The sequence below is a fragment of the Oncorhynchus mykiss genome, chromosome 27 (genome assembly GCF_013265735.2).
Source record: "Oncorhynchus mykiss isolate Arlee chromosome 27, USDA_OmykA_1.1, whole genome shotgun sequence".
Taxonomy (NCBI): Eukaryota; Metazoa; Chordata; class Actinopteri; order Salmoniformes; family Salmonidae; genus Oncorhynchus; species Oncorhynchus mykiss.
In genome coordinates this window covers 3,745,804-3,758,038 of record NC_048591.1, presented here as the reverse complement: position 1 = coordinate 3,758,038, position 12,235 = coordinate 3,745,804, and the positions used below count along the sequence as shown (strand labels likewise).

At 40.5% G+C, this 12,235-nt stretch overlaps 1 protein-coding gene across 1 annotated transcript; it reads left to right on the top strand.

Moving 5' to 3' along the window:
* Positions 1-4,392: 4,392 nt before the first annotated feature.
* LOC118944719 (transport and Golgi organization protein 1 homolog) lies at positions 4,393-11,670 on the top strand. The gene is made up of 14 exons (XM_036965217.1): positions 4,393-4,524; positions 5,592-5,714; positions 5,890-5,911; positions 6,048-6,136; positions 6,238-6,315; positions 6,609-6,707; positions 6,797-6,875; positions 7,031-7,095; positions 7,287-7,326; positions 7,434-7,524; positions 7,610-7,652; positions 7,824-7,859; positions 9,600-9,667; positions 10,520-11,670. Exons 1-14 carry the CDS (start codon positions 4,396-4,398, stop codon positions 10,671-10,673), a joined length of 1,116 nt encoding a protein of 371 aa, XP_036821112.1. The 5' UTR covers positions 4,393-4,395; the 3' UTR covers positions 10,674-11,670.
* Positions 11,671-12,235: the final 565 nt, after the last annotated feature.

Here is a 12,235-nt window from a genome sequence, read left to right as displayed (position 1 = left end):
ACAATTTTCTGCTTAGCCTTGAAATACCTCTTCACCTGTGTGTGTTTAGATTAATTTATTCCCTCAATGAGTTCCATGGACAGAAAGGAGTATTGAAGTATCTGTCAGTTGACGGCCTCAGTTTAGTGCATAGAGCAGGACGAGGGTGTGGGCTGTGTTATTATTACATTACAGTAAGACAATGATTTACAATTCATTCCATTCCAACACACAGAGTGCCATGGACTCAAACTGGGTGAGCAAGTAAAACATAGGTATTGTCATTAAAGTTATTAGAAAAAGAGGGTTGTTATTATTATTCTTTTTTAAGTACTATGAACTGTTAAAAGTGCTCATATTGCTGCACATTTGTAGGGGATTATTCATTATCAATAATATTGTAGGTAAACCCATCGAATTATAGTATCTCTATGAGTAAACCTTTCATCGTAAAGATAGCTCATCAAAATCCTGACAATGTCATTTAAGTTAATACAGCAATGTATCCCGATCTTTTCTTGTCTTCTTATACTTGAACACACACTTTATTTTCTCAATACCTAACTGTCTCGTCTATATTTACTGGAATCGCATAAACGCACACCTCTCCTGTGTTGTTACTCTCCCCATCCCGTTCCTAAGTGGAAAGGCAGGTCTATAGAGGATTCACACCCTGTCTGCTGTTTTAGGGAGATTAGAGGTTCTGAAATGTGAAACTCAGCATTGAGAGAAACGTGGAAGTCTTAAACCCTGGTATTTTATGTCACCTCCCCTCTTTCACATGGGTTGTTCATGAACATGTAGGTGATACTACCTGTCACATGGGTTGTTGATGAACATGCAGGTGATAATACCTGTCCCATGGGTTGTTGATGAACATACAGGTGATAATACCTGTCACATGCGCTGTTGATGAACATGCAGGTCATACTACCTGTCACATGGGTTGTTGATGAACATGCAGGTGATCTACCTGTCACATGGGTTGTTGATGAACATGCAGGTGATCTACCTGTCACATGGGTTGTTGATGAACATGCAGGTGATACTACCTGTCACATGGGTTGTTGATGAACATGCAGGTGATACTACCTGTCACATGGGTTGTTGATGAACATCCAGGTGATACTACCTGTCACATGTGCTGTTGATGAACATGCAGGTGACAATACCTGACACATGGGTTGTTGATGAACATGCAGGTGATACTACCCGTCACATGCGCTGTTGATGAACATGCAGGTGATACTACCTGTCACATGGGTTGTTGATGAAAATTGAGGTGATAATACCTGTCACATGGGTTGTTGATGAACATGCAGGTAATACTACCTGTCACATGGGTTGTTTATGAACATGCAGGTGATACTACCCGTCACATGGGTTGTTGATGAAAATGCAGGTGATAATACCTGTCACATGTGCTGTTGATGAACATGCAGGTGATACTACCTGTCACATGCGCTGTTGATGAAAATTCTGGTGATAATACCTGTCACATGCGCTGTTGATGAAAATTCTGGTGATAATACCTGTCACATGCGCTGTTGATGAAAATTCTGGTGATAATACCTGTCACATGCGCTGTTGATGAAAATTCTGGTGATAATACCTTTCCAGGAGAAGTAGGTTCTGTCTCTAATGGCACCCTATCTATTTCCTATACAGTGCACTACTTTTGACCGGAGTCCTATGCTCCCTGGTCAAAAGTAGTGCACTATATAGGGATAGGGTGCCATTTGAGATGTAGCCATAGAGAGATCCAACAGGATCTTTTAGAGAATTAAAAATTAAGGGGCTTGACTTTCTCAACTTTGAACCTTGTTCTCTCATGAAAAACACTACATTGAAATCTAAAATCTAAATCCATCTTTCTCTTTTACCTTCTCATAACCTTAATTTCTTATTTTCCATGACTAGGTACAAATGTTTAGTACAACTGGTGCTATGTCTACTGGCAGGATGTGCAGGTGAGAGACCCTCCACCCAGTCTGCTCAACTCTGACATGCTCCTACCTCCATGTAGGCCACAGGTTTGAGACAATAGACTACACAATCTGTCTCTCTGTCTTTCTCATTCTCCCCCTCTCAATCTCTCTGTAGCACTTTTGTCTCTCCCTCTCTATTTCCATAATCCTCTCTGTCTAGCTCCCCATCTCCCTCTCTCTAGGGTCGTATAAATCCACCGTCAGCTTGTCTTTCTCTGGCAGTGCTGCACACCATCTCTCCCCTCTCTCCTTCTCATTCTCACTCTCTCCGCACCGGGTGGGAGGACAACATTGCTCTCAGTCAAACACACAATCCTGTTTTGTTACCTTGTAAATTATTTTCCTGGGAGGATGTTGGGCTTGGAGGAGGAAATGAGATAGAAGGCTCCTCCACCATGTGAGAAATTAGCCCAGAGATATGTGATCCTGCCTGTGCTCCCTTGGCCCCCAGCCTCCTCTCCTCCTCCTCCTCTCCCTCTTCCTCCTCCTTCCCTGGCGGCTAGCTGCTGGCCTGGCTCTGTCCTCAACGCTGGGGTGAGACTGGATGGCCTGTCAGACTGCACATGTTCCTGTGATTCCTCCCAATAATACATCTGGTGTATTAGAGAGAGAGTGTATGAGCGTGTGTGTGTATGAGCGTGTGTGTGTGTGTGTGAGTGTGCGTATGTGTGTGTGCGATAATATGCGTGAAAGGTTAATATTAGGACAGTATATCTCTCTGTTGTCTTTATTTTACTGAAACTTGTTCTCTAATACAAATCATGCAATTAAACACTCTAGTGTAGTTGTATAGTTACACTGTCCATTATGGTGCTAATGCATACCTGTAAAGGACACACGAGTCTATTCATTACTGATAGGTAAACACCGGTCGCTGTGCTTCACCTACTGAAATGAGTTAGAGCAACCTGTAGTAGTAACCTTCCTGTGTGTTGGAGAATCCGTTTCCATTTTGATATGTCCATTTCCTTTACTCTGTCTCCATCTTGTGGTCAACACTGTTCTCTAACGTTGATGCCAAAAAGGTGAACGAAAGATGGAAAATGAGAAGGAATACTTATTAAGCTATCTAAAAGGGTTTTTGAAAGGAAGTTCAATTGTTATAGACTAATTATTAAAGGTAGAATTTAAGCTAAGCAAAACCTGAAACAGTTAGATGTAGTAAAAGAACAGGTCTGATTCCTGTAGTAAGCCTAAACTTCAATATCAAAGCGCATTCGCATAACGGCCTAGTTGATCCTGACAATGACAAAAGACATGGAGCTCGAGACGCGCGAATTAGCCTACAAGCAACGGGAAATGTAGGCCTATACTAATTTATGAAAATAAAAACAAATCCTCTTTCTCATGAGTGTTGCGGGTGTAAACTTATCTTGCATAAATTTATCTTGGAGGATTAAATACGGGTAAATTAACGTATTTAAATGTTTCACTCAAGTACGAGAAGAACATTTTCCCAACACATTAGATTTGCGCAGGGTAAATACTCATGATAATGGCAGAAAACACAATCGCTGGGGCGGCAGCGTAGCCTAGTGGACTAGTTGGACTAGTAACCGGAAGGTTGCAAGTTCAAACCCCCGAGCTGACAAGGTAAAAATCTGTCGTTCTGCCCCTGAACAGGCAGTTAACCCACTGTTCCTAGGCCGTCATTGAAAATAAGAATTTGTTCTTAACCTTGCCTAGTTAAATAAAGGTAAAAAAAAAAAAATGTAATTAAAACTAAATGTGGGGAAGCGAATGACTAAATATATATCCTATAGGGAAATAAGAAGTAGACCTAATAATTTAAGTGAAATTCAACTATGTGCTTAAGTAACGACGGAGACTCACTGAGTCACACAGTATAATTGTATTTTTTTAATGAGTTGGGTGTTTCCAAACTAAAACTAACTAGCTAAACTAAATTAAATTAGGGATGTGGGATTAGGCTACTTTCTAAGATCAACTGTTGAAGAGCTAAACCAAAATATCTTAGATATATACTTTATATTCTGTAGGCCTATTCCCTGATGTTTTTTTAAAATTAGGCTAGTGTTATGATCTCTTAGGGTTTTGAATATGAGTAAATTACTAAATAATAGTGTTTTAGGCCCTAAACTCTGCCTTTATTCGTTATTTTTGTATGATAATTATGAATTGTGATAACTATGATACAATAGTTGGTGCGTCAGCTTGTCAATCAAGAGCCTAACATTCCTTGACAATGGGTTTAATTTTATCATCTGTGTCAACACAGTTTGAGATTATTTTGACCCGTAGGCCTGCCATCCATTTCAATGCGGATCTGCGCTTTGCTGGAAGAAAAAACCCATGTCGGACCTCGCAACAGTAACTAAGGGGTGCGGCTTGACAATGTCTCTATTATGATGTCACAAAGCATGCAGTTAAAAAATAGAGTCTTGTGTATTTTGGTTCAGTCATCGATATGGATGTGTATCAAGAAGTAGGTGTACCGGAGTTTGGTGCTCCTTGGCCCGCCATGACGATGCCCGAACAAGGAGTGATTGGCCAATTTACCATTTTCTTCGCGCTTTTTCTTGGAGGACTAAAGGATGTAGGCCTGAGTACAAAACTAGACAAGGACATTTCCTGAACATAATGTTTGTAGTATTGAAGTAGGCTAATAATGGTAGAAGTGTGAAGGGCTTGTGGCTGGTGTAGTCTATGGAGCTTAATGCAAATATGAAATGGCTTTAGTTGAAAGAGTAGTTAAATAGCAGTGGTGGAAAAAGTACCCAATTGTCCTACATAAAAGTTAAGATACCTTAATAGAAAATCAAGTAAAAGTGAAAGTCAGCCAGTAAAATACGACTTAAATAAAAGTCTAAAGGTATTTGGTTTTAAATATACTGTAATGAAACGGCAGGGAGCAGGTCTTCGAGCCCCAGGTCCAGTGCCGCAAAAGCCTGCTCGAGCGGCAGAATCGATTTCCGCGCTTATAAACCAAGGGTCGTTACACAACTCCCTCCTTTCAAAGAGCGCGTCCTCGCGCTAGCTTGTGACTCTAGGTCTTACAGGAACGCGCTCACCGGCCAAGCACACGCACTGTCGTGTATGCAAGGTCCGATCACTTCTGACACCAATGTAATGTGACCTTCGAGCCCGCGGTCCGGCGCGCTATCGACTGTGCCGCAAAAGCATGTTCGAGCGGCATCGTCGATTTCGGCTGAAAACCCAGGGTCGTTACACTACTGAAGTATCAAAAGTAAATGTAGCCTATAAATAATTTCAAATTCCATGTATTAACAAAACCAGAAGGCACAATTTTCTTTTTTTAATTTACGGATAGCCAGGAGCACACTCCCACACTTTTACAAAAAAAGTGTGTGTGTTTTGTGAGTCCGCCATCAGAGGCAGTAAGGATGACCAGGGCTGTTCTCTTGATAAGTGCGTGAATTGGAAAATTTTCCTGTCCTGCTAAGCATTCAAAATGTAACAAGTACTACTTGAGTAGTTTTTGGGGGGATTTGTACTTTATTAAGGTACTTTACACCACTGGTAAATAGTACCCACAGAGATCCTTTATGGTAATCTACCTTTCTACCTCATTGACAGTCCATTCCATCTGATGTGAATTCCATAATAAATGGTAATGTGACATTTGTTTGTTTGTTTGTCCAGTTTCTCTTCTCTCTAGAAGAGGAATGGTTTGGAGCAACCCATCCTGGAGTGGGATGGCAGCTCACTCTCCCTGCTGCCCTGATTGTTCTTGGTGTGATATTACTATGGAGGACCGTCCTTGCGGTAAACTTTTTGTATTATTACCATGTTACAACCATTTTCATACACTTCAATTACCTATGGAAATGAAAGGAATTGAGGGAAAGGCTCATTTTGCAGTTTGATTGATCTTCTAATGATGTATGATGTAGTCCATGTTTGAACGTTGTTCTCATTGCCTTGTCTCTGTTTCTCATAGATCAAAAGCAGGCTACGTCTATGTGAGTTTTCCTACCTTTCATTAAGTAGCTCAGATGAGGAGAAGAAAGCTTTTGTACTTACATTTTATACCGTAGATTTAGCTCCTTAGTCATGCCTGAACCAAGACTAATTTCATATTCCCATCTGTATCGCCAGTGACTGAGACACAGCTAAACGTGAAACTCGCCCAGCTATCGAAAAAGAAATGCGACATAATGATTAAATTGTCTGAAATGGAGACACTGGTACGTTTCAGAAGATAAGTCAGACCTGGGACATTCTGGACTTGAATAACATACTTTTCCATGATAATTGTAACTTATGTTCTAAATCTGGTTGGCTTTAGTTGAAGGACTATGACGCGCCAGTGAAAAGGTTGCGGGCATGCCTGCAGTCCTCTCAGGAGGATAGTCAGGAGCTGGAGGTAAGCAGTCAGAGAACTATTATTCCTCAACCCCTTTAACTAGTTTCCCTGCCCTCTACAGTGTATGACCAATGTGTCATCAGGTCTAATGGACTGACATTGACTAATGTTTAGTTTCTGGAAATGTATGGAGTTGTATAGGTGCAAAGTCAAAAAACTACCGGTCTACCGGTGAAAATGTATTTGAACTATTAACTCACGGTCAAAGTATAGTCCATTCATCAATTTGTTTAATTGTCATGGTCAGATGTTTATCACACAGTTAACATTGAGCCCATCTCTTTTATCCCAAGGATATGAAGAAACAATGGAACATCAGAGCTGGAGAAATGGAGGCATTTCATCTCCAGCTCCAGGAGCGTGCTGAACGCATACAGAAACTGAAAGCTGTTGTAAGTCCATTACTGCTCAATCAAACTCACTGGTTTGGTATGATGATAAAGAGCTATCTTAATGGGGTTTATGTTATGGCTCCCAACAGTGGGGACCGATGGAACCACTTAAAGAGAATCACAGTGGGGATGCCAGGATCCCTAGTGCCACCGACACCCAATCTACCGGTGAGTAAATCACACAGTTTGATCTGCGTGTAGAAAGTTTGCAAACTGTTTATCGACCTACTAAGCTTACTTGTCAGGATTGTTCGAGGGTAGAACCATGCAGGGTTATCTACAACTAAATGTGCATTAATCTGTTGATCAAATACCCATCTTAGTTACAGATATCAAGAGTGAGGAAAACATTGAGATCGAGGTCACTGTGATGAAGAATGCAACCTTAGTAAGTTAATGTATAGTCTTGTGTAAGCTAGGAGACATTTGGTTAAGTTACTGAAATAAGTAGATGAAAAGAATGGGTGTGATTACAGAAAGGACCCTCTTTTCAGTTTACCCCAAAACTGTAAATACTATAATATTTTACAATGGATCAGTTGTTTGCTCTAGCACTTAAAAATGCAGAATCTTCTACAGATCAACACCACACTGGAGGAGGTGAACAGGGGTCTTCGGGGTAGGCTATGTTACAAACACACAACATATGTCTCACCAGCCAGAATCACTTTGTTCTGTATTGATATGTTCTTTACTTTACATGTATATCTGTTTACTTTGCAACAGACAAAAATTGTCAGCTTGAAGAGAAGAATGTCGCTCTACATCAAAAACTCCACAGCACTGAGAAGATGTATAGACAGACTCTAAACGAGCTGTAAGTGGATTTTGATATTAGTTTGATCATATTAGGATTTGTTCTCATTCACATGACATGCACATTGGTGTTTGTCTTTTCACAGGACCAAAGCCCTGATTCAAGGCAAACATGAGGAAAAGCAACATGTAAGTAAGCCTAAGACAGCCTGCCAAATACTGATCCATAACCGCTCAATAGTAAGCTAAACTACGAAGTACTTAAACCAAACCATAAGCCCCAGTATCAACACTCGTATTGGGTCACGTGATAGGATGTCTTTGCACACATTTCTAACGCAATTTTTGTTCTCTCTTCAGATTGAAACGCTACAAGAGAAAATCCAGACCATATCTGTAAGTAGAACATTCACTTTAAAGTTAGCTACTGTAGTTGCACTAAGGTGTTATTAGCTACGTTTTGCTAGTTACTCTGTGTCTTGCTGTACACTAAGATATACAGTGTTGCTTGAATGTATGTGAACCCTACAGGACTGTTCATTATTTTGCTATAAAATCAACATATAAAATCCTTATCCAAACCCCAATTCATAAGAAAAACATTCCACGTAAGTTACAGAAACCAAAAAATGATGATATATTTTCATTGTTTATTTAACAAGAGGTTTATTTAACAGAAACTCAGATTTGATGTGTGCAAAATACATGAACTCCTTCAGTCAATCGCTTGTGGCACCTCCATTAGCAGCGATAGTAAACGTCTCCTATATCCAGTAATCAGTTTCTGACATCTGTTTTGAGGGATTTTTTCCCACTCCCCCTTACAGAACTCAGCCAATTGAGTGAGGTTTGAGGGGTGTCTGGCATGAACTTCCTGTTTCAGGTCCTGCCACAGCATCTCGATTGGATTTAGGTCAGGACTTGGACTTGGCCAATCCAAAACACAAATGTTCTTTCTCGTGAGCCATTCTTTGGTAGATTTGCTTGAGTACTTTGGGTCGTTGTCTTGTTTGAAGCCACATTTTCGACCCAGCTTCAGCTCCTTGACTGATGGCCTGATGCTCTGTTCAAGAATCTCCTGGTATACCTCAGAATCCATGGTTCCCTTGATGATGTGGAGTAATCCGGATCCAGATGAGGAAAAGCAGCCCCAGATCTTAACAATCCCAGCACCATGCTTGACTGTTGGGATAAGGTTATTTTGGTGGTGGGCAGTGTTGGGTTTTTGCCAAACATGGAGGTGATGATTGTGGCCAAAAAGGGCAATTATTTTATTAATCGATCCAGAGAATGGACTTCCAGAAACATTCAGGTTTGTACAGGTGGTCTCTGTCAAATTTAAGACGGGCAGTTTGGTTATTTTTTGACAGCAGAGGCTTCTTCCTAGAAACCCCCCCATGAATGGCATTTGGATTCAGTGTTTTTATTATTGAAGCTTGCACAGTTACCGGAGATGCAACAAGGGAGGTCTGCAAATCTCTAGATGTTATGTTTGGGTTTGCTTTTACCTGATTTATTATTGTTCTTGTGGCTCTTGGGGATATTTTGGAAGGGCGCCCACTTCTAGGCCGACTTGCTGTCATGTTAAATGCTCTCCATTTATAAATGCCTCACAGTGGACTGAGCTCAAATCTTTTAAAGAGGATTTTATAGCCTTCTCCCAGACTGATGTGCTCTCACTACCCTCGTCCTGATGTCCTCTGAGATCTCCTTTCCTCTTGGCATGGTGTGCTTTGCATTCACCTGGATGGGTAACACCAAACTGACCAGGTTTCTTATCTCTATTATCATAGTCCCACCCAAACTCTGTCCTAACGATCTCTCCTTTTATTGGTTCATTTGGTACCCAATTATGTACCCACCTTATTCAACATACTTACTGATTTAACCAATGCAACTTGGTGTTCAATTATTTTTGAACCTGCAATAATTCCTTTAAAAACAAAACATTCTACTACACGCATGATTTCTTCTTCACCAACATATGGTATTGGTAAATATTAACCTGTTATGTCAGATCAAAAAGACTGATTCTGATTCAATTAAGATTTTAATGTAAAAACTACAATATATCTGTAATTGCACAAGAGGATCACATACTTTCAAGTAGTACTGTAATTCGTTTATTGTCTTTAGCGGAGAGCCTCTGCTGCTGAGCATGCTCTGGCCATGGAGAAGAATGAGGCAGCGCTACTCCGCCAGAGGTGAGTCCAACAGTCAATGAATTCTATTGAAATATATTACTGTCGGAGGCATGTTGAGTGCTAAAACTCGACTGGACCATGCCACGGTTTCGTCGGGTTCTAGTCACTACTCGACGTCTGTCCGTGTTCTTCCTCTCAGTCTTCATCCACCTACCTCTCTCCCTAGCCTCTACTTCCTACTACAGCAGGAGATCGGTCTCCTTTAAAAACGAAAGAAAAAAACATTATTGATGAGTGTACATCTGAATTATGTCCTATAGAAAGGAATTTCATCCCATCCTTAACCCTAAAACGTAATTTACATTCTATGACACTAAACGCTACAAACACAACCCCTTATTGTGGTCAGTTGAGTGCTTATGCCACGCTCACGTGCTCGTCGGAACTTCCTACTTTCTAGGAAATACGACTGTTTCATTCATGTGCTTTTTGGTTGGAATAATTATCCAACCAATACAATTTTAGCTAGCTTGATAAACTAGCTGACGTTGCTCATAATTTCGTTAGCTAGCATCCTTAACATTGACAATATGGCCAAACTAGCTACATTATCAAATGGCAAATGTCGCCTAATTATAAATTTTGACAGGGTTGTAGTTGTCAAAAATGTATTTGCTGTCATCTTTTGGTTGAAACGGTAAAAGGTCAGAGGTGAAACTTCACAACTCGGCAACAGCTTTTCTCAGTTTCCCACTTGTAATTCTGATTTGGAGGGCCGTTCAAGGGAAACTTCCTAGTTTGAATTCGGAATTTTCGATAACTATTATAGCACATGAACGTGGCATTAGTCAAGATCTATCCTGTTAGGGACAATTTGGGCAGTCCTCTCTAAGAACTGTGATTCCTTTCTAGGATTTTTCAATTAACCTCTAAGAAGCTGAAAATAGGAAAACCTGGGTTCCTGATCAAGACCATCCCCAAGCCCCCAAAAACAACCAAGACCAACAAACCCTTCTTGAAGACCTGCAAAGTTCTGAAAGCTTTCAAAGCACTACTCAAGATATGAAGGCAATGCATACAATTGTACATTTGGTACAATTATTCTCAGGACACGGGGTGAGGCAGAGTACAATAAATAAATCCAGATGCCTTATTCCATCAAACAACTGCAAGAAGTCTTCTTTAAAATCAACCAAGCTAAATTGGACACGTGTTTTATGTCATTTATATGGTAGGTCTCATTAGATATCATCCAACTCTTTAAAAATGCCTTTGTATGCAGATTTCTGCTCTGTTGCCATTAGGTAAGATACAACTCCATGGGGCTTACCTGCCAAGACCTCCATGGAAGCCACATATCCCATCAATTACCAAAGCCAAATGGTAGGCTTATGATGAAGTCTATTTTCTAGGTCTCCAGGGCTATTTTGGCGACGGGAAAACCCCACGCGAAGGTCGATTTGTCCTCACTTTGCAACCCAGACTCTCTTTAGGGACCTGAGCTGTCCAAGAAACCAAAACATCTGGACATTTTCAAAGCCGTAGATGGTTCACTTGAATGCTTTGAGCAGAAGCACGAGTAGGACAAGAGTGGACGAATAGATGTCCATTCAGCGAGACACGCAAATTAGCCTACAAAGAAAGGGAAATGCAGAACAAATGCTCTTTCTCGTTAGGGTTGCGGGTGTAAACTTATCTTGGAGGATTATATACGGGTAAATTAACGTATTTAAATATTTCACTCAAGTACGAGAAGAACGAGAACAACATTTCCCCAACACATTAGATTTGTGCAGGGTAAATACTCATGATAATGGCCAATTTATTTGATTAAAACCAGATGTATAAGCCTACTTTGGGGAAATTAATGACTAAATATATATCCTATAGGGAAATAAGAAGGAGAGCCAACAATATAAGTGAAATTCAACAACGTGCTTTAGTAACGATGGTGTAACGGCTGTCGTTGGTGGAAGAAGGTGAGGACCCAGGTGCAGCGTGGTAAGTGTTCATCTTTTTATTTTGAACTGAACACTGAATTATAAAACAACAAAGAGAATGAACGAAACCGAAACAGTTCTGTCTGGTGCAGACACAAAAAACAGAAAACAACTACCCACAAAACATAGGTAGCCTGTTTTCCCACTAAGTATGGTTCTCAATCAGAGACAATGATCGACAGCTGCCTCTGATTGGGAACCATACCAGGCCAAACATAGAAATACAAAACCTAGAACAAAAACAAAGAATGCCCACTCCAACTCACACCCCGACCACACTAAAACAGAGACATAAAAAAGGAACTTAGGTCAGGACGTGACAGACGGAGACTCACTGAGTCTGCTTCGTCACTCAGTATAATAAGTGTTTGACTTAAATCCATAAAGGCATCCATTGGGTTTAACATAAAAACTGAAGTTAATTGCCTGTTAAAGAAGGCAGGTTTAAATACAGATGCTCTGGTGTCTGGTCCCTAACGTATTGTTAGGCCTATACATTTGATTCCTATCTGATGTGTGTTCATACCACTCAAGATTTTATGTTGAGCACTTGTAGGCTTATGTTACTGAGTTGGTTGTTGGAAATACATGTGTATGCAGTTAAGAATAAACATATTTAGACCTACCT